The 20,439-nt window shown below is 40.6% G+C and overlaps 1 protein-coding gene across 2 annotated transcripts in view; it reads right to left on the minus strand.

The window, feature by feature from the left end:
- Positions 1 to 2,597: 2,597 nt before the first annotated feature.
- GFPT2 (glutamine-fructose-6-phosphate transaminase 2) overlaps positions 2,598 to 20,439 on the minus strand; it is a 28,007-nt gene continuing 10,165 nt past the window's right edge. Inside the window, exons 2-19 of one of the 2 annotated variants that reach the window (XM_075009383.1) lie at positions 20,071 to 20,178; positions 19,279 to 19,377; positions 18,143 to 18,268; positions 15,554 to 15,612; positions 14,954 to 15,088; positions 12,984 to 13,045; positions 10,796 to 10,875; positions 10,257 to 10,374; positions 9,668 to 9,831; positions 8,995 to 9,090; positions 8,799 to 8,896; positions 7,623 to 7,743; positions 7,072 to 7,229; positions 6,844 to 6,958; positions 5,469 to 5,596; positions 4,590 to 4,757; positions 4,056 to 4,217; positions 2,598 to 3,479 (exon numbers count right to left, since the gene is read on the minus strand). In XM_075009383.1, the coding sequence (XP_074865484.1) occupies positions 3,435 to 3,479; positions 4,056 to 4,217; positions 4,590 to 4,757; positions 5,469 to 5,596; positions 6,844 to 6,958; positions 7,072 to 7,229; positions 7,623 to 7,743; positions 8,799 to 8,896; positions 8,995 to 9,090; positions 9,668 to 9,831; positions 10,257 to 10,374; positions 10,796 to 10,875; positions 12,984 to 13,045; positions 14,954 to 15,088; positions 15,554 to 15,612; positions 18,143 to 18,268; positions 19,279 to 19,377; positions 20,071 to 20,178 (2,042 nt within the window). In that variant the 3' untranslated portion in view covers positions 2,598 to 3,434. The remainder of the gene's footprint in view (positions 3,480 to 4,055; positions 4,218 to 4,589; positions 4,758 to 5,468; positions 5,597 to 6,843; positions 6,959 to 7,071; positions 7,230 to 7,622; positions 7,744 to 8,798; positions 8,897 to 8,994; positions 9,091 to 9,667; positions 9,832 to 10,256; positions 10,375 to 10,795; positions 10,876 to 12,983; positions 13,046 to 14,953; positions 15,089 to 15,553; positions 15,613 to 18,142; positions 18,269 to 19,278; positions 19,378 to 20,070; positions 20,179 to 20,439) is intronic. The other variant, XM_075009384.1, reaches the window with a different exon arrangement.

Below are 20,439 nucleotides of genomic sequence, written 5' to 3' on the forward strand. Positions count from 1 at the left end.
AAACTTTTCTAGAGTCTATTGTTCCTCACTGATGGACAACCTGAAGTGTTAGCCATGGGAGTCACCCAAAGTAGTACAGTTGGAATAGTCAATATTCCTAACTTGAGATACAAACTATGATACAAGCATATACAGTGGAGCACATCCAGTAAGTCTTGAACCCTATTACCTAAAGTTTGTCAGCTATAAGCATTTGTATAAATATGAAATGTAACAATGCTTTTTCTACCTCACCCCCTCCCCTCACTAAGATTTTCAAAATTATTTAAAACTGAATTAATGTGCTTTACAAATTGCCAACTTGCCTTAATACGGCATTTTTTTTTTTGCAATAAGAAAAGCAGCACTTTCTACCATCGGCCAAGAATTACTACCACCAGGGCTGCTTTGGACCCTGGAGCACCCAGAGCTGCTGCAGGTGGGGGGACAGGGGAGAGGCTGTTCCAACCCCTACTCATTAGCCTTAGTTTATAAGCCTAGCTTTAAAAGGCTGAGGCTTACCAGTTAGCCATTAACATTCCTAATAAGCTACTGCAGCACTGCCAAGTCCTTCAAAAAAGTATTAAAACAGATCTATTTGTGGGTATGTGCATGCACAAATTTTTTGATGGCTCATGCACCAAAAACTTGAGTTAGTTCTTGAAGTGGTCTGATACAACCTATTACAAAATTTCACTCTTAGTTACCAAATTCCCTTGATGTTTGTAATAGCTCATGTATCAAAAATAATTTTTGCACCTATGTATAGCTTAGAGTATTAAAAGATTAGGTATTGTTTTGAGAACATAAAGCATCTCATTTTCATATTTGCTGAGAAACAAACTCCAATGTAGGGTATTATGAATGGATTCTACTGTTGATTTCCTATTTTAAAGAGCCCCTGCAGGTGAAGATCATGTCATCTTTCAAAGATGGGCTTCTGGTTTCTATCAGTGAGATGACAGCAAGGTTTTGTTGACTCTAGCTTACAGGTGTAGGTAAATGTTTTCTGGCATGAGTCAAATAGAGACTTGAAGTTGTTTTTCTAGTTTAAACCATGTGCAAGTGAGTTTTCTTTGTGCAATAGGCAAATGTTATGAATGTAAGTAGTAAATATTACTTCCTCCTTAAAAAATAATTGTGGGAAGTGTCTAAGTTTAGCCACATCAGACAGAAAAGAATTCCAATGAGAATATTTCATCTCCTTTTCGGGTTCAGATATATATATTATCCCTTAGATTTAAGCACCATAGAAAACTCAGATTCCAAGACCAGAAGAGGCCACTGTGTTAACCTAGTCCGCCCTCTTATAGTATAATATGGGCCACAGAACATCCCTCAAGCATTTTTTTTTTTAAAAAGTGGATGTTTTTCTGAACTTGTTAGCAATAGAGTCCAACATGATTTTTTTTTTTTATTTTTTTTTTTAAAAACAGTGAAGGTAATTAACTATTAGAACAAATTTACTATGTCTGGAATTTGTCTAGTTTCAAATTTGAACCACTGAATAATGTATCAAGGGTAGGGAACCTTTTTTTCAGTTGGTGTGCATGGCCCTTAATACTAAAACCTTTGCAACTCACAAGGGAGAAGGGGGAAAACCCACCTCTCATTCAGTTCTCCACCTGGAGCTGGAGTGCAGTGTGTATGCAGGAGTAGTGTGTGCAGGAGTGGGGAAGAGAATGCTGATGATTTGGGCTTCTCCCTGCAGTAATGCAAACAGACACTCATGCTTCAGACCTGTGGGGTGGTGCAGAGGCTCAAAGCTTCCAGCTCATGGCACAGACTGGATCAAATTAAGGTGGGTGCCTCATGTACACCTTTCTTTACTAGACTACAAAGGCCCTTAAATATCTACACCGCCCCGCCCAAGTTACCACTCATTTTTTCTTTGGGAAGGCTAGGAGATTAAGCTCTTCGAGTTTATCAATGTCAGACATGTCTTTCTAACCCTCCAATCATTCTCATGACTTCTCTCAAACCTTTGCAGGTTATCAACGTCCTTCTTGAACTGTGGGCACCAAACTCGGCATAGCATTCCAATAGCAGTAGCATCAGATATAAAAGAACCTCTCTACTCATCCTTATCAGAAGACACTGAGCTAAGATATTTTTTATAAAAAAGTTAATTACAAAACAGTGCTTACCTTAGCTGAAAAGGTATACCTCTAAAGAAAATAATTCGAGTGGGACAGAAGCTTCCATTGTGAAGCCTCTATTTACATATATACACTAAAAGTCTAACTAGGCAAGATGCAGAGGATGGAGAAAGGAAGGAAGGAGTTATGTTCCTTTTACAAACAAGAAACTGAAGCAGAGAAGTTGGGGGACTTGTCCCATGACACACAAAAATCCTATGGCATCTTAGGCTTTCAAAATGTGGGTTACTTTTTTTACACTATTATAATAATAATAATACAGAAGCTTTGGACAGCACCACGTTATTGGTTGTTCATATATGCAAAGAGACATTGGTTTTAGTATTCTGATGGTGCAAAGCTTAAGAAAAATCCTCTGCAAAGCTGGTAGAGCAGATGGTACTGTACTGCAGAATAGTTTTTTGTGTGATTGTTTTTCTGTCAACGCTTTACAAAATGCAGGAATCAGGTAAAAAAGACTTCACACACAAAAGAGCTTAAATTCTCTATTTTCTTTGATTATGTAGGAATTTGATTGTACAATCTTTAAAACAAAAAAGCATTTAACTTGCTTGAAAATATCAATTTCCCCTATTTTATTACACAGTATAGTCCATGCAGACAGAGGTGGGACTGCACATGACGACTCAAACTGTTGATCTATCTTAGTTAACTAGAAGTTCACCTAAGTCTAGCATCATCCTTGGGAATTTTCAGCCGCAGAAGATAGATGGGAAAAAGATGATTAACACAGGAAATGTTAGGGGCAATGGAAAGTGTCCAGAAAAGCTAGGAGACAAAAGGGAACCCCTCAAAAGGCTCCAGATTTCCAGTTAAGGTTAAATTTAAAGTGACTCTATACACAAAATGTTAATGCCCAGAATGTAAGTTCTGAACATGTAACAACGTTACAAGATAAGCAACATACTAAAAAAATAATTTAAAAAGCTATACAGTTGTATTATAAATACTCTTTAAAACAAGTTAAGTAGTGTTGGCCAAAAAGTGTTCACAGTTACTGACCAGAGCGGTATATATTTTTTATATATATATTGCACATTTGTAAAAATGTCATTCATTATACCGGTGTAAACATTATTTCTTTGGCAATGTTTAGGACTTAGGAGGACCAATATTTGCCAAAAGCAGAAAGCATTTGGGTACAAGGCACATAAAAGCGTAAAAAACCAACACTAAATGTTAAATGGTCCCCATAATTTTGCAGTTAAGTGGAATGATGCCATGTATCAGTTAAAAACAGGGATAAAATTTAGAAACAACTTTGGGTGACAAAAATATCACACTGTTGTGGGTTGTTTATTCCACAGTCACAGATTTCGCGAGATTTCTTGGAAAATCCACCTGGAAACAATAAACAGATTTTCAGTATATGGTAGCTAAAACAATCTTCTGTATTTGTTGAATTCAATGTGTTGCCCCCATCTGTCCCAATACCAGTGAATGCAGAAGAATATTAATTCAAAACTTGTGATTTTTTTTTGCGGATTTAAAAATCTCAAAGCTGCCTTACAATCCATCTCTTCTTTAACATATGCATTAGTATAGTAGGGAGTTTTAGATGCTTAAATTTAAGACAGGCATCGGGACAGATTCTTCAAGAATGACCTCAGAATGGTGACCAATGTTCTTAGGAAAATTCTAAGGTGGTATACCACACATGCACATTGAATAAAAATTATCTGGAAATATTTTCAGAAACTAGACAGAAGTTTCAGCAAACTCAGTGCAATTTCACTCAAGCTACTTTTAAATGGTGCTATCTTCAAGTTAGGGGGCTTGTAGTGAAATTGCATCTTAACTGGTTAGAGGACAACTGTTTCCCTGTTGAATACATTGTTTAACTATTCTCTTTAGACTGATGGAGGAAGTTCACAAGCATGTTTCTAACTACAGACCCTAAACATAGAAGACACTTACATCATATCCTCTAAGAACGGCCAGGTGGAATGAAAGTAGCTGTAGGGGAATAACACTTAAGACTCCTTGGAGACAGTCAACTGTGTGTGGCAGTTCAATTGTTTTGTATGCAAATTTTGAACTTTCAGTATCTTCTCTAGAAGACAGAATAATTGGGCGACCCTATAAATAAAACAAAATAATGAACAGTTGTGATATACAATAACTTTTTTGGTGTATAGGTTCCCAGTTTCTGAAATGCTTTCAAAATATATTGTAGGTATTACTCAAAACATAGTAAGAAATGTCAATGCAGGTTTATGTACTAGATTTTAACTTTAGCACCAAAACCAGCTTTATTATTCCCAACTTCATTTTTGCAAGTCATTCTTCATCACTGATGTTAACATTAATGTTCATTATAAGCAAGTGACAAATGCAATTCATTTGATGATTAGACAAAACCATCATATTCTGTTTCTGAAGTGAGCCATAGTGTCATTTCAACATGCAGAACATCTTTCCATAGGATACAGTACTCACTAGATCTCTTACCTGTCGAGCAACAACCTGTTGAAGTGCATTCTGGCACTTGGTGAAGCAAGGGTCCTTCATGATGACCATGATAACAGGCATGTGTTTATCTACAAGAGCTAGTGGTCCGTGCTTTAATTCACCAGCTAGGATACCTTCGGAGTGCATATAAGTGATCTCCTTGATTTTCTAGAAAGGAAATGCCAGAGTATTACTATCCAAGGGCAAAACAAGAAAGAGAAGGCAGAAATAAATACAAAACTGAATGCCGGCTGTTGTCAACGTTTCCACTCCAGTTCAGAAAAGAGTGTATTTTCTGAAGACAAATTAGTACCCAAAAATCTTCATTTCAGTTTTTATAAAAGTGAAATTTCATGAGCTATGCTTGACTGAAATCAATGGGTGTCTGATTAGGGCAAAGGAAAATAGCCAGATAGGTTAAGAGTCACTATTAGTTGAGTAAATTTACACAACACATTAAGAAGTGTTAAATGGCCAGTTACAAACAGTTCTTAAGTTTATATTTTAGAATCAAAGCAAGTCTTTGGCAAATGGTAATAATTTCTGACCAGACATACTGTATCTTCTGATAGTCCTAATGAATGAGGTATACTGAATAAGACGTATTGTGAACTTTGATTTTGCACCTTTTCCTTAGCTCTGTAAATGTTTTTGTGATTTTTAAATTGCTACAAATAGTGTTTGACTGTATACAGTTCCATCTGCAGATGGAGAAAAAAAATGGAAAGAAATAAAAGCTGACAGCCAAAATAACGGTTACTCTTTCGGGTACAGTTAATTCTAATGCAAAACATGACGACATTACAGGAACGAGAAAAGGGCTGTATTAAAAAAATCCCATTTCGAAACAGGAGCTTAAGTTATCAGAAGCATACTCACCAATGCTCCTTCCAGGCAAGTGGCATAGTTATACCCACGACCCATAACCAAGAGCGACCTCTGTTTGTACAGTTCCAGGGCCAAGTCATGTATCTTCTCCTCCAACGACAAGACTTCTTTAATCATCTCTACCAAGTAAGAGAAAGAAAGTGTAGCATAAATGCCTATGGTCCATGTTTATTAGCTTGGCAGTATTTCACTATGTCAATGAAGCAACAGCACATGGACTCAACTTCGTGGCCGTCTCTCTTTGGAAGTGGCATGCTAATACACTGAGTGAAAGATGCTAATGAGGCATGGATGCAAATTCCCCACACCTCATTAGTGCAACACCATGTGATTTGGAGTCCGGAAGACCGTTCTTCCAGATTCCAAAATCACATGGATGTTATGCTAATGAGGCATGGGGAATTTGCATCCATGCCTCATTAGCATCTTTCGCTCTGTGTATTAGCATGCCACTTCTGAAGGAAGTGGCCTGTGTAGAAACGGCCTATGAGTTTAACCTTATTTACAAAGCTGAAGTTATGAAGGCTGGACAGACGCCAGGATTCTGAAGTATCTTATTTGATCTCATTTTGATAAATTCATTTATTATTTTTGCATGTACTTTTACAATTTATTTTCTGGGACTGTCTTGTAGAAGCTGGATAATTTCAGGAACTATTTAAACAAAGTTACTTTAGAAGGAACCTGTATCCAATAAAAAAGTATTTCACTTCAAATTTACATCTTAGAGAAGGCATTTCTCTGTTTTTCTCCCCGCACGTATTTACTCAGCATCCACTGACGTGACATCTGAGTATGCATCAGCCTGAGTTTTACAACACTTTTCATGAAGCCTAAAAAATAAGCCACATACATGTGAAATTGGAATGCGATTTAAAAAACAAAGTCGGCTGTCTGAAGGAAGGATTATACAAAGGCAAATGTGCTATTTGAAATGAAGTTACTATCACCACTTTACTTCAAAAGTAATGTATTCCAGAATGAGGAAAAAAAAGTTTCACTGCATTAATGAGCTCTAATATACCAATACAGGTTGAACCTCTCTAGTCTGGCACACAGGGAGCCTTGACGGTGCCAAATGAGAGAATTTGCTGGACCATGGGAGGTGAATGTTGTTGAGCAGCATTACCAACACTTACTGCGTTCTTTGAGGACATTTAGGGGCAAGTAACAGCTAAGTAACTGCACAGAACACAGAGCCAGGACTGATGGCTGTAAACAAACTATGGGACCACAGGAAACTTAGCTACACCCACAGTGGTCATCCAGCTAACTAAAGTCGTGCCAGATTATGAATTCTGCTAGACAAGGGAGATTCAACCTGCACTTGGAATCATTAAAAAATCCCATGAACTTCAAAATATACCAGGTAACATTTGCAGCCCGCTGATGATCTCCTGTCTCCTATTCTGCAAAGAAAGTCTGTCTTCAGACATCATGAGTCCAAACATTACAAGAGAAATGAACTGGCTGGTGTAAGCCTGCAGATAAAAGGCAATGTTAGTTCTTACAGGCTTGACTGCTAAATGCAACCTAGAACTTTAAATTGGATTTCATAGAGAAAGTATAAAAAAGCCACAGTGAACATAGTTACCTTTGTGCTTGCCACTCCTATTTCAGGGCCTGCATTAATATGTACACCACAGTCAGTCTCCCTGGATATTGAGCTTCCCACTGTGTTCGTAATGCCAACTGTCAGAGCCCGACGATCCTTACAATATCGCAATGCCATAAGCGTATCTGCTGTTTCACCTATAAGGCCATCAGTTTGACATTTAATATTCAAAGAACACAGAACAGTAAGAGCACTGGGAAACTTGACTTCTGCCCTGTTCAGGTTTGCTTCATGCTCTGACCAACTGAATGCAGTTGTGCATAAATGTTGGTAATCATGAGTGAAAAGATTTTACACTGAAACCCCATTTCAGCATTACTCACAATGCTGTTTTCTACTTTGAATTAACACCAGACTCAAAAAAAGCAAGATTTGCTTTCAACAGGAAGTTCTGGCATTTTTAATAATTATCCTCCCTTGTTTTACAACAAATTAAACATTCATCGAGAAATGTTATATTTATTGCATTTTTTTAAATACTTTACTACATGCCTCCATTCAGGTAGCAATGAACCGCCTCGGCAACCCACCTGATTGACTTATGAAAAAGCACACATCATCCCTGAACACAGGAGTGTTTCGATCCAGGAAATCACTAGCAAGTTCCACCATTACAGGCAGCTCTGTCAACTCTTCCAACACTTGTCGGGTCTTTATTAGATACAACACAAGACACTAGTTAACATGGCCATCCACATTTATGCTTTATAGTTCAAGGGGGAAGACGACTAGATATAGATTTTATTTATTCCTGTTACAAAAGATAGGGAAGCTGAAATAACTGATCTGTCTAATAAGTAACATCAATGAGCTAATGATTAGTCATGGAAGGTCCTAGTAAATCTGCATCAAAAATTGTTTAACATTAAGGTGAGGTGCAAAAGAGAAGGGAAGTAGCAGCTACAATAGATTTCAGACAGACAATTTGTCTGTGCACGAGTTTGAGTGTTTATTCAAGAGCTCCTCCTGAACAGGAAGAGCTAGAACCACCAAATTTGGTATGCAGCTTCCTCTTAATACTTAAACCAAGATAAGGGTTTGATTATGCCAGGAGAGTGGGATGTGCCTGGAATGGGAATGCATCTCAAAATCTTACAGAAAACAGAATCACTGGGCAGCTCAGAGCAGCTGACTTGGGGTGCTCCTCTAGCCCAGGACTGCCCCAGGGTCCTTCCACCTCCAGTGCCCTTGAGGGAGGGCATGAGGGGCTTAAGCTTCCTCAGTTCTCCACACACACACCCCACCGATTCCTAGGGTAACATTCCCAGCTCTTCCCCTTCATCAGGGAGCCAGGGTAAGTACACATTTGCAGCCTTCCTGACACTGGCTGTGGAGCACAGAGGGCAGACAAATCTGGTTCTGCCCCAGTCAGGGGACATTCACTTCTTCCCTCTGACTGGAGCTGCAGCAGCCATGGAGAGGCACTTCCTACCTGGCTCCAAGTGCTGAAATGAGAAGGTTGAGGTATTCCTCCTCCTGGGGCAGCCTGCATATGGAACCCCTCATTCTTAGCCCCACCCCAGAGCAAGGATTTAAAGGAGTCAAAACAAAAGTGTGGAGGACCCAAGCATCATTGGGCAAGTCTTCTCGTACAAAATATATGTAAATTTTCATTCATTTTGAGGGCTTAGTTCAAAATGAAAGAAAAAATGTTCTCAAAAAAAAAGGCTAAGTATTCCATATATTTCAGAGCAGGTTGAACATACAGCTACGGCAGCATGATAGCTGGTCCCACAGCCAATAATGATCAGGCGTCGGCATCTTCTGATTTCCTTTAAATGATCCTTCAGGCCGCCCAAGAGAACTGTCATCACCCATACAAAGAAGAAAAAGCACATGTTTCAGCAAAGGAAATTAAGCCAACATGTTCAAGTTTTGCAGACTTATAATATTCCACACTACCTGATTTAGTTTCAAAATTCACCCTGCCTCTCATGGTATTGACAACAGATTCTGGTTGTTCAAAGATTTCCTTCTGCATGAATGTACTGAAGTTACCTATTTGGACATACAAAAAAGGATCATGTTTCAGTTGGTTGAGTTATTTTAAATTCTCATCCAATAGGCGAGTCAACTTTTAGAAGAACCCGTTAAAGTATGTTGGTTTGTTAATGTAACTTTCCACCAGCTGTGCCTGGATAGATGGATGGGGATAGAAGAGGAAAGAGGAGTAGGCCATTTAATGGGACTAGGGTTCCAAAAAAGGACAAACTAGTACTGTATTTGGGAGGAATTTGTGAACAGAAAAAATTTCTGTTTGTAATCAAAGTTCTAATATGCTCTAGCTTTGTCAGATCACTCCAGGTTTACAAGTATTATACACATTTAAAAAAAAAAAAACTACTCAGGGCACAAATCTGATGTCTTTTACAGGGACAGGTAGTGCCATGCACCCTCCATCCTTCCTCCAATCAGAGCTCTTGCAATTGTCAACCACCAAAAAGGACTTTAAAGGGCTAGAAACAGGTGCAAGTGTCTTTACATGGCAAGACAGCAACTTTCTTTGGGTATTAACCCCCACAACCCAAGTCTATCCACCTTTGAGTAGGCTACATTTGTCAATATGCCAGCTTACCCTTCATGATTTGCTGCAATTCCATCTGCAAGGTCTGGATGACTCGAGAGGGGTCATCACTAGCAGAACGTTTTAGCCGATGGATGGAAAGCTTCCCATCAGCCACTGCTGCAATGTCATCATCTTCTAGGAAAATTACTCTGTTGGTGTGTTCAATGATAGCACTATAGAAAGATGGGCAAGAGAGAAGAGACAGGTTTACATTTGGAACAGTGTTTCAGTTGGAAGCAGAAGTGTGATAAAAAATGCTATCCTCTATTAGAGCTACGCATACTTTGCTGGTAGTTGCAGCTTGTTTTCACTGCTTGCATTAGATATATTGTGTATCAGAGACAGAAAGGCTGTAGATTGATAAGCATCATTAACATATTGCTCAAAAACTCATGGCATTCTATTAAAGTCTCTTTCCCACCTCTGCTGTAAGTTCTCTTTGTGCCTATCAAGTAAGTAGGCTAATTACTTTAATCTTCATGACAGAACAGCCTACCTCCAAAGCACAAGAGCAGCAAAAACCCAATTGACAAGGTGGCATAAACTGACTCTCAGAGCTACAGAGTAAGCCCCCGCCCCACAAAAAAGCACTAGTTACCTTGCATCAGAAGCAAAGAAAAATTCTACCGCTTTATCACCAATAGCATGAAGACAGGTAGAACTGTCCAGCCTTTTCATTCGGGTCTTGCATATGTTCTTCACATTCTCAATGTTGCCTAGTGATTAAATAAAATGAGACAAGTCCAATACATAGGCCAATCTGAAATGCAGAATCCAACTGATTTGAAAAAGAGTTGAGCCACACAACACAGGACATGGCCAAAAAGCTACGATCACCCTTTAAGAGAAAAATGTGCATTTCTCAAAATTTCTCAAGCTGCATACTCTGTAATGTAGGACTGCATTTTAGTAAGGAGATACATTGCTTTTAGGTAACCCTACTCTCAAATGGACAAAGAATAGTAATCCAAAATGGGTATTTTCAGGAAAAACACATTGAGTTTCTGACAGTTTTCAGGTACAGAAGTTAAGACCCTTGGAAGACAAGAGGTTAGTGGGAATTGAAATTAATTTAAGAAAACCCTGCTCTATATTTGTTATGTATCTTGAAAGACATAAGCAACAGTTATAACTTACACGTCCGATACAAGACAGGAATCTGTTCAGTGGAAAGCTGGTATTTGCTGCGAACTCCAATGAGCAGAGGACTCCCACGCCTGTGAATGCAACAAGGAGCAAGTTAATTGTGAAGTCCTTTGTAAAAAGGTAGGTCAGTCCTCTCATTAAATAGACTTTTTTTTAGCAGAATTGGAGGGTCATGCCCTCTCCTATTCCATAGAGAAGCAGATGCTGCATGCAACTACACCCTTAGGGCACAACACATTGGGAATGATGCCAACTGTCAGTTTCCCCACCTATACCCACCCTATTACAGAAGGGCATGTTATCTTTGATGGTGATATCCCTACCCAGCCAATGCAGCAGCTCTGGCTGCTACTGGTGCGCTGCCTTGTGCCCTAGGGTTTGCCTGACTCTGGAAGCTTGTTCCCTTCCTTCCTACAGCTGCCAAAGGCCCAGTGCTGCTGGAGAAGATTGCTTCTGAAATGAGACAGCAGTAGGCACAATAACCATTGTGTATTCAAGGATTTGTTTTGCCTTTCTTCCTCTCAAATTCAGGACCCCAATTACTGTGCCTATGGGCCAATGTGCTGTTAGGAGGCAGTGCAAAATTCTATCACTTTTCTGACCCAGATGAATCACACCACATGGAGCCACTAGAGCAAGCTTTAAATCAGTGAATTTTTAACTCTCACTCTATTTCATCATAGCTTCTGTTTTAAAAAACAGAAAAAAAACAAAAAAAAAAAATTGAACATACCAATCCAGGAGTTGTTCAAGTTAAAAGCAACTATGCTGAATGCTACATAGTTCTAAAAGTCGTCCCACATATTACTGCAAGCACCAAATTTCAGCAAACACTAAGAAAGAAAGACAGATGGCATGGAAAATACCTCTTGCCATCACTGTTCTAGGATTTTGTTTGTGTTCCAAAACAGAGGAGAAACTTTTGCATTACCTCAATGCCTATAGCAATAGACATGCCACAGCAGTCTGACAAGTGAGGTAACAATTGTGTAAAACATGCATTGCGTATTGTAAATTGCTTGCCTTTGCCACTTCCTGAAAGTTGCTCTTACCGTCAAGTAAAAAGCAGAGTTTGTAAACACTATCATGAGTTTTGTCACTTGCGCTGGAGATACACAGATCAGTGTTTGCATAGGTTTTTAGCTCAGTGGCTTCTAGCCAGTCTGAATGAATAGACCATTCACAGCATTTCTTCAGAATGAAACCAGCATGCACAAGCATGCTCTCCTTTTTGGTCTCAGACAGGAAAGCAAATATACCCAGTAAAAGCTCTTTAGATACCGAAAGTAAACGGAGCTGTTCAAGTGACAACAGCATACCTAGGAAATTCCACACCTGTAAGCCCATCCTACGTGGTGGGTCTCAAGAACTTCCTAAAAATCAGTTATTTTAGTGGTACACATCAAAAAGTTGTCTGTCAAGTTCTGACTGCTTTTCAGTTGGGTTTACAAGATGGTAATTTATATTTTACATAACTATGAATTCAACAATGGAGGCTGCCTTTGTTTCATTTTGAAAGTCTGTTATTACTGTAACCCTTTAGAGTTCTGTAGTTTTAGCAAGTAAGTGGGGGAGGAGGGAAGAGCAGGACTAGGGCAGACAGAATTTTCTGGCCAGGGCAAAATGGGTGGGGCAGCTCTGTGCTCCTCAAAGGATCAGGACAGTCAGTCCTCAGCACTGCCAGGACTGCATCCCACCCCGTGCCAGCTTTCAGCACTGCCCCAAATGGACTTAATGGGGCTCTGCTCGTAAATTAAAAGGCTGGGGACTCCAGCTGCTGCTGTTGGCTCAGGGCCCAGTGATTCAAAAGGAGCAAATGCCCTCTTTGTGACTCCCCCCTGACCCCTGGGTCAGCAGGCCTGAAGGTGAGAATCATTCAGTCTCCAAAGCAATTATTTTTAATGGTCAACTGAAGATTTATTCAGAGGGAATGGAGTTGGAATTAGGAACCACAAATATGTTATACACAGGTGCAGTATTTATCACACCATTAGCCAAAGTGTCCTTATTTCATTTGCTAACCGTGTTTTTAAATTGTATTTAACGGAATGTTTACGGCTATTTGATTTTTTTTTAAGTAGCTAACTACAGAAATGATTGTTCCCATATTTGGGAGATCACAGATTTTACACCATACCACCATGAACGAACAAAGCATTTTTAAAATAGATTTGCTAACCTGGTGGCAACAGCTTCACCTGGGTAATGGATACTCTTGAAAACCAATGCAAAAGCACCTTCCTGAAAACGACAGAAAATTCCAAACAAGTTACACAAGTGAATTACATGTTGCTTTTATCTGGGATCTCCCTCTTCCTGAGGGGTGTCTTGCCTCATTACTGTTATCTGGAGGCTTTTCCTGAGGTCAGATTGCCCCCTTTCAAGGGGGCAGCCAGGAAGTAGTGGGGAAAAATGCAAGGCAGACAACCTGCCCTCCACAAACAGCCAGAAAGATTAGAGGAAGAGAGCTCTCCTCTCACCTCCCACTCCCACACACAAGGCTGCCAATTCTCATTGTGACCAGTGTTCAGTGCAAGATTCAATAGCAACTGACAGCTGTAGCTTTAGCAACGTTTCCAAATGCACTACAAGTTTGTTATGCCTTAAAGATGTGCATGGGATGGCTTCCAGGGCAAAGTTCTGGTCCTATTTCTCCGTTTGCTTACTATCAAGCACAAGTACTGGGCTTTCCCACCCCATCCCCCCACCCCCACCCCTTTTTTTTAAAATTAAAGTCCCACTCAGAAGCAGCGTTATAAGAATGTTTGTTAGAGCTCTGAAGCTGAATATGGAGCCAAAGCAAACTGCAACTGCAGCAGTAAGACTCTGACTCTCACATACAGGGACTCCATGGTATTAGTTAGGCTGCCATGGGCAGGGTATGGAACTGCGCAAAGCAGAACCCACAGCACTACTGAAGGAGATAAGTATAGCAGTCTATGCAGTTCAGTTCCCCAGTCTCCTTAACTGTCTCTCCTGTTTACTGCAGCCTTGGAATTGCAGAAAAATCCTATGCAACTGCTGCAAGAAGGAGAAAGGGGGACTCTGAAGGTCAGGAGAGGGGTGCAGAGTGAATTTCAGTGTTTAGACATTGCAAACTTACCCCACATGTCTCTAAGAGACTATATAGCTCACTATAGAACAAAACCTAAACTGGTTACCCTATCTAACCACAGGTGAACCACACATGTACATTAGCCAGGACTTCAGAGTCAGGGTGTTTACTAGATTAAGTTACTCAGGTCTACTTGTGCTTGAGGAAGATTACAGTCCTCCGCAAAAAGAGGCCCCCTTAAAAAGATGGCTGCTATTTGAGACCTGTCGCATGTTTCACTTTAAGATAAAAGCCTTTTAAAAATAAAGCCATCTACCAAACACCAGTTCCATCCTCCCATGTTGCTTTAAAATTTCTAACAACTTGTTATTTACCATGTTTTCCCCCCAGGCTTCCAATGTTTTAGTGTAATTTCTTGCTCTATAAAACACTAAAGTAGTTACTTGAGGCATTGTTTAATTGACTTGACCACAGCATTAATCAGTTCGTGAAGAATATTCCAAACAGGGGTTCTCAAACTGGGTTAGGACCCCAAATTTAGTCACAACCCTCTGCCAGTCTGTATTAGAATTGCTAGAGCCCAGGACTGAAGCCTGAGCTCCACCACCATTATAGGAAGCTCAAGCTTGAGAGCCAAAACCTTGATGGTAGGACTCAGGCTTCCACTAGAACCACTGACTTTCAAAGTATGCTTTAGTTTGACCCCTGGCTCTCAGAGCATCCTCACTCCTTCTCCATCCAACCTCCCAAACCTCAAACAGCTGTTTGGCAGCAGGCAGGGGGAGGGAGGCAGAGGTACTGATCTACAGGCAGGTGCCCACCCACTAATTTTTCCCTGTGGGTGCTCCAGCCCTGGAGCGCCCATTGAGTTGTTGACTAGGGCTTCCATTTACACTTTAGTGGGAAGGCTCAGATTATGGACCCCTCACTGAGGCTGGTGACCTCAGGCATCTGTTTCCCCCTCATCCCTCCTGCAGCTATGTAATAATTTACTTGTCAGAAGCAAGTCATGGTACAACAAATTTGAGAACCTCTGTTCTTGGCACTACAAGACATTCCCTTATAGCACAAGGCAATGGAATTACCACACTTACCAGCTGTTGAATAACTCTCTCTACTAAGGCTGAAAAGCTGATCTCGTCACTCTCTCTGTTATCATATATGTATTTGATCAACTTTGGGATGGTTTCAGTGTCAGTTTCGGATTCAAATTCGTAGCCTTTGGCCTCCTGCAATGTTATGTATTGAATTGAAAGCAAGATAAGGTTTTCTTCAGGCAGGAACTCAACAAGTGTCTGATACCAATAGGATACATGTCTCAGACAGAGGATCACGCTTGGCTGGTATGTATTGATCAGCACAGGACAGAGTTTAAAGATGTAACAATAGCATTGTTTTCAAATGCATATTTAGGTAACAAACAGCAACTGTAGAGCACAGCAGAGCAGAACTTTTGGAGCATTGTTGCTCATTAAGAGTTTAGACACCATCAATCGTGCCATGGAAATGGTTAGAAATGCACTACTATGTATCAGTTCCTGGATATCTGTATTAGGGAGCTACCATTTCAATACAATCCATAAGTGAAATACTGCTCATTTCCATTCCAGACTACGCAGCTGCTATGAGAAGTTTGTACACAGCTGATTGAATACTTCAAAAACTATAAAATCCAAGTCGCTCTGAAGACTTACCAGAAATTTCCTCAGGTCCTTATAGTTTGTGATGATTCCATTATGGATAACTACAAACTCTGGTGGGAAACAATTCACGTAATTAGAAAGTGAATGCATAACTCTGCACACAAAATTAAAGTCAGAAGCTTGGAGCCACAAAATCCATTAGTTACTTCCAGATCAAGACACATTGCAGCCCTCAATGAACTGCCACACCACTTGGAGTTTTGCTTTTTAAAAACTATAGGTAGCAATACAGCCGTCATCACCACACCAGTATTGGAGCATTTCCTAAAATAGAAACTGTAAATCTCTCTTCCTTCTTCCCAGCCAGCCAGCCAGTGGGAGACATAGCTGATAAGTTTACGGGGGGGTGGGGGCGGAGAACGTCTGTTTTTTAAAAGTCTGTTGCCCTCTCTTTAGAATTCACACACAATTTCTGAGATTAAATATTGACACTAGATATCAATGCTAAACTAACCTTAATAAGGGGGAGGTGTTACCATGATGGTTTTGTTACAATATTTAATAATTATGCCAATCAGAAAACAGTAAACCCTCAATTTAATGGACTAAAGCAGAGGAAGAGTGTCCATTGAAGTCAAAAGTCCATTAAATAGAGGGATTAGTGCTCACCCACCCCTGCCAGGCTCCCCTAGTCCCAGCCTGCCCCCCCCCCCCCGGCCAACAAAAAGCCTATGACTCTCAGGAGCGCCAATGTAGCTTGGAGGATCCTGCCGCTGTGCTGCTGGAAGATCCACTGTCGCCAGAGCCACCATGCACTCCTCCCACTGGGGTGGGGAGCTATGCGAGTGCTGTCTGCCTACGTACGTACGCCACCCCCGGGAGGAGTGCATGGCCACGCTGGTGGCAGTACAGACTGCTGTGGAGGGTTCAGTCGCGGCAGACCCAATTAAGTCCCTTACTTTTTTTTTTTTTGTTTTGTTTTTGGGGCGGGGGGCGAGGCCTTTAAGATTTTACAGACCCCTCTCAAGCCGGCTTCAGAAGTGTGGGGAAGGGGGCTGGCACACATCAGTAGTTCCCCAAGTCTGCTAAAACAGGCTCTGTAAAAAAGACCATGAGGGTTTACTGTATATGCAACTTAGACTGCTTAATGATTCAGCCCCCAGTACACCAATTCAAAATTCACCATCCAAAAAACTATGTTCATAAGAGACAATGGGCCATTTGTACACCGTAGTGTCAAGGAATGAGTTAGTGAGGCTGGACACCTGGAACTTGGATTTCTGATTGATTGGACAGAAGAAGTTTTCAAACAGGGGAAACTCCACTGTCACTCTTGGGGTGACTGGCCGTAAAGATTTAAACTTCTTCAAAAATAAAAAACCATTAAAGGCTAAATTTTTCCAAAACACTTCTTCATCTCCTATTTGGGCACCATAATAAGTAGTGAGTTTTTAAAAAGAAAGCCCCCCCGCATATTGACCTGAATACTTTTAAGCATTTGGCCCTTTTTTAGATATTTGTTAGGCCCTGACAGCGTAACAAATTTAAATCCCTTAGGATGTGTCCTTCAGATGCCCACCTCACCTCTTCAAACAATGCTCCCATTTCAGGTGTTGAGCTTTTCAGAGAATCTGATCCCAAAGCTAGAAATACACAGTAGCTATTCAGAGTGTGAGCTTTCAAGGCAGGGACCAGGCCCACTCCTCTGTGCAGCATCATTTACAATCAAGCGAAAAGTATTTCTTCATGAGAACTATCATCAGTTTGGGCTGAACAACTGTTCTGGCTCCATTCAAGAACCCACTTAATTGCAACTGAACTATCCTAGTATGTGCATGTGAGAGCTACATTAGAAGCAGCTAGGCCTCCACAAGAAAAAGTAAGTTACTTAGGCCTGGTCTACACTTTTAGCTTAAGTTTGGTGTCACTGCATTGCTCAGGGGAGTGGATTTGTTCCTTGGGCAACAGTTATACTGATTGTGTGTAAAGTACTGCCCATAGGAGGGCTTCTCCCATCAACTGAGCTACCATCTCTTGCAAAAGTGAATTAAGACCAAGGGGAGAGGCTCCCTCACTGGTGTAGTAGTGTCTCCAATGAAGCACTATAGTGTTACAGTTGCATTAGCAGACCATTTGGAGTGTAGATCTACTCTGATTAGTCTTAGTCCATTAGCATTCACACATACTGATAAGACTGCTCAAACTTTGAGATGGCTTTTGAGACGTAGCCCCAACAGGCTAAATTCATCCTCAACATAATCCCTCTGAAATGTAGTTACACCAAGGAGGAGTATGACCCAACAAGTACTTCTAGATTATCACTGAGTAGCTGATGGCTAGTTGTATTAAAATTCCAATACACAAATATTTATCCCTAGAACAATTTATACCCCTCTTCAATCTACTGCATTTGTGTTTTTCAAATGACAAAATTTCATTAAGACTTTGCTGCAGAAATGTTCCATTTGAGTAATTAAACTGCTCTGCCACGTTCATAAAAACCCACAAAATTGTTATTTTGTCAACTAAATTTTGAGTTCAGACTATTGAAATTTACACACATAGCAATCCACTCTTCTGAAGTCATTGGTGACATTTCAAATTCTAACAGGATTCCAGATTGGCATAGAGAACACCTACCATTTCTTTTATCTGATCTCTGTGGGTGACTATTCACTGCATTCGGCACACCATGGGTTGCCCAGCGAGTGTGTGCAATTCCAAAATGTGTTTCAAAATCTGCCTTTAAGTCCATGTCGTCTTGCTCTACAGAGGGTGGGGAGGAGGGGGGGAGAAAAATCAGTTCACTAAAAAGCTTTGAGGCATTTGAATCACACAAATACAAGAGTAACAACTTTGTTCCCCAATATTTTTCAATTTCAATTAACAGGCAGATAGACGAGGACAAAGAGCCCCAAAGCATTTACTTACAGGTAACTGAACTTTGCACAGTTCAAGTTATTGTGGTTAAGGCCGTTATTTGCTAATGCTGAACCATTTTCAGCCAATCTTAACAGTTTGTAACCATGCTAAAAGTGCACATGGACTATAAGATACAATGCAGACATGTATTAAAGTGCAACTTCTGCTTTTCATAGGTGGAAGCATTCTATGAAACGGATGCTGCGAAGAGAATCAGCGGATGGAAGATTTTGTGGGACAACAGTCCATGCTTTGCCATTCCTGCTGCAGAACGTACATTAAACTGATGGCTGCTTGTGTGTAACAGCAGCAGCTTGTCTTCCAGAAAGCATGCTAGCCACCCACAGTGAACCACAGACTGAGGCCTGCAGCTGCTTTGCTGCAGCAAGAATGCTGCTTTACACTTAGACCCTGAAGATTGGTTACATCGTGCCAGCAAACGTGTCTGATCACAGACCACTCACTCCAATCTAACATCTGCAGAGCTGCTGCTAGAGACAGGGGAAGAGGAGGGAAGTTGACCAAAAAGCAGAAGCTGCCCTGGGGAGCAGCAACTTGAAAGAGCCAGGGGGTCGTGGCTGCTGCCACAACAGCAGCAAGAGCTAGCACCCTACGACTTTTAAATCTCACCCAGGCCCCTGGGCTGTGTGAACTGGGCAGCACTGAAGGGCTGTCGAGGGAAAGCTAATCCCCAGCCTCACCCCTTCCACCCAAGGCCTTACTCCAGAGATTCCCCCTCCTTGCCCAGAGGCCTGGCTATTCTGTTGGCAGCCATGAATGCTTGTCATACAATGCAGCAATCAATAGTCTAAGGGATGTGTAAGTACAAAGCCAATATAAGGACTCAAACTTACTGTACAACTCCTCATCTAAGGCCTTTACTTTTCCTCTTTTCTTGATGAGTCTTATGTTGCTTTCTTTATCTTCATTATTATTTCCATCAATGGCAATACCTAGAATTCAAAAGCCAAATCTGTAAGCATCAGATACTTATGAAATGTGCCTAACTAGACAATCATGATGGTCCCTTATAGACTCTGATGTGAAAGCCAGAAGAAACATCTAATCTTAGATTAGACTGACATGCACATGCAAAAGAGTGGTTCTACTTCAAAATTAGCCCCCAGAGAGAAACGCTTATTACTGGACTCCTGCAGACAGATTCAAATTAGATTAGGGCAACTCCTGTACTCCCAATTGGGCGAAATGCCTGCTTTAGTCAACAAGTGATTTACCTAAATAAAGAACACCCCCTAACAGCTAGATTTTGCCCAGCAATATTAACAAGTGAAACTAAAAGTGGCACGAAATAAGCCTCCTTGATTTCCCACATCCAAAGATATAGACCCTATGCACACGTGCAAAAACCCAAACCTTTAATGTTTAGGCAGTGTTTCCTTACCCTGTATATTTTCATAATTATAGCTAAACACCTGATTAAATCATGTTCAGTCCTGTGAAGTCCTAAGGAAAGTGGAAGATGAGACTAACAGCCAAAAGAAGTTATTTTGAGCCTTCCCTGGCGAATAGTATAAAAATCAGATTGAGATAATCTTGATCAAATCAAGATACTGTACTAGCAATAAGATAAGTAGATAGTATAATCCTGTTTACAGCTGCTCATTTGTGTCAGCAAGTTTAGATACCTGCGGAGTCATAACCTCTGTATTCTAATCTCTGCAGTCCTTTTAACAGAGTCTCAAATATCTCCTTCCGGGTCCGAGATACTCTGTAGTTTAGATAAGCAAAGATGCCTGTGGAGGGGAAGGGAGATAAAGCAAATATTTAGTTGTCTGAATCCCTTCAGAAATGTATTTAAAACCCTTTCAGTTCAAAATGTTACTGTTTACAGAAAACATTCCCCCAAGAGATTCTCCTGTATTTGGTACAGTCGTTACAACTAGATTTTAAAATGGGAAGAGACATTTATCCAAATATGTTGTTCACATGCATCAGACAAGTACAGCAGGCCTAGGCAATGCTCATCTCTAGTTAGAAGCATTAGTGACCATTGA

This window comes from Carettochelys insculpta, chromosome 15, assembly GCF_033958435.1.
Source record: "Carettochelys insculpta isolate YL-2023 chromosome 15, ASM3395843v1, whole genome shotgun sequence".
In the NCBI taxonomy this organism is placed as follows: Eukaryota; Metazoa; Chordata; order Testudines; family Carettochelyidae; genus Carettochelys; species Carettochelys insculpta.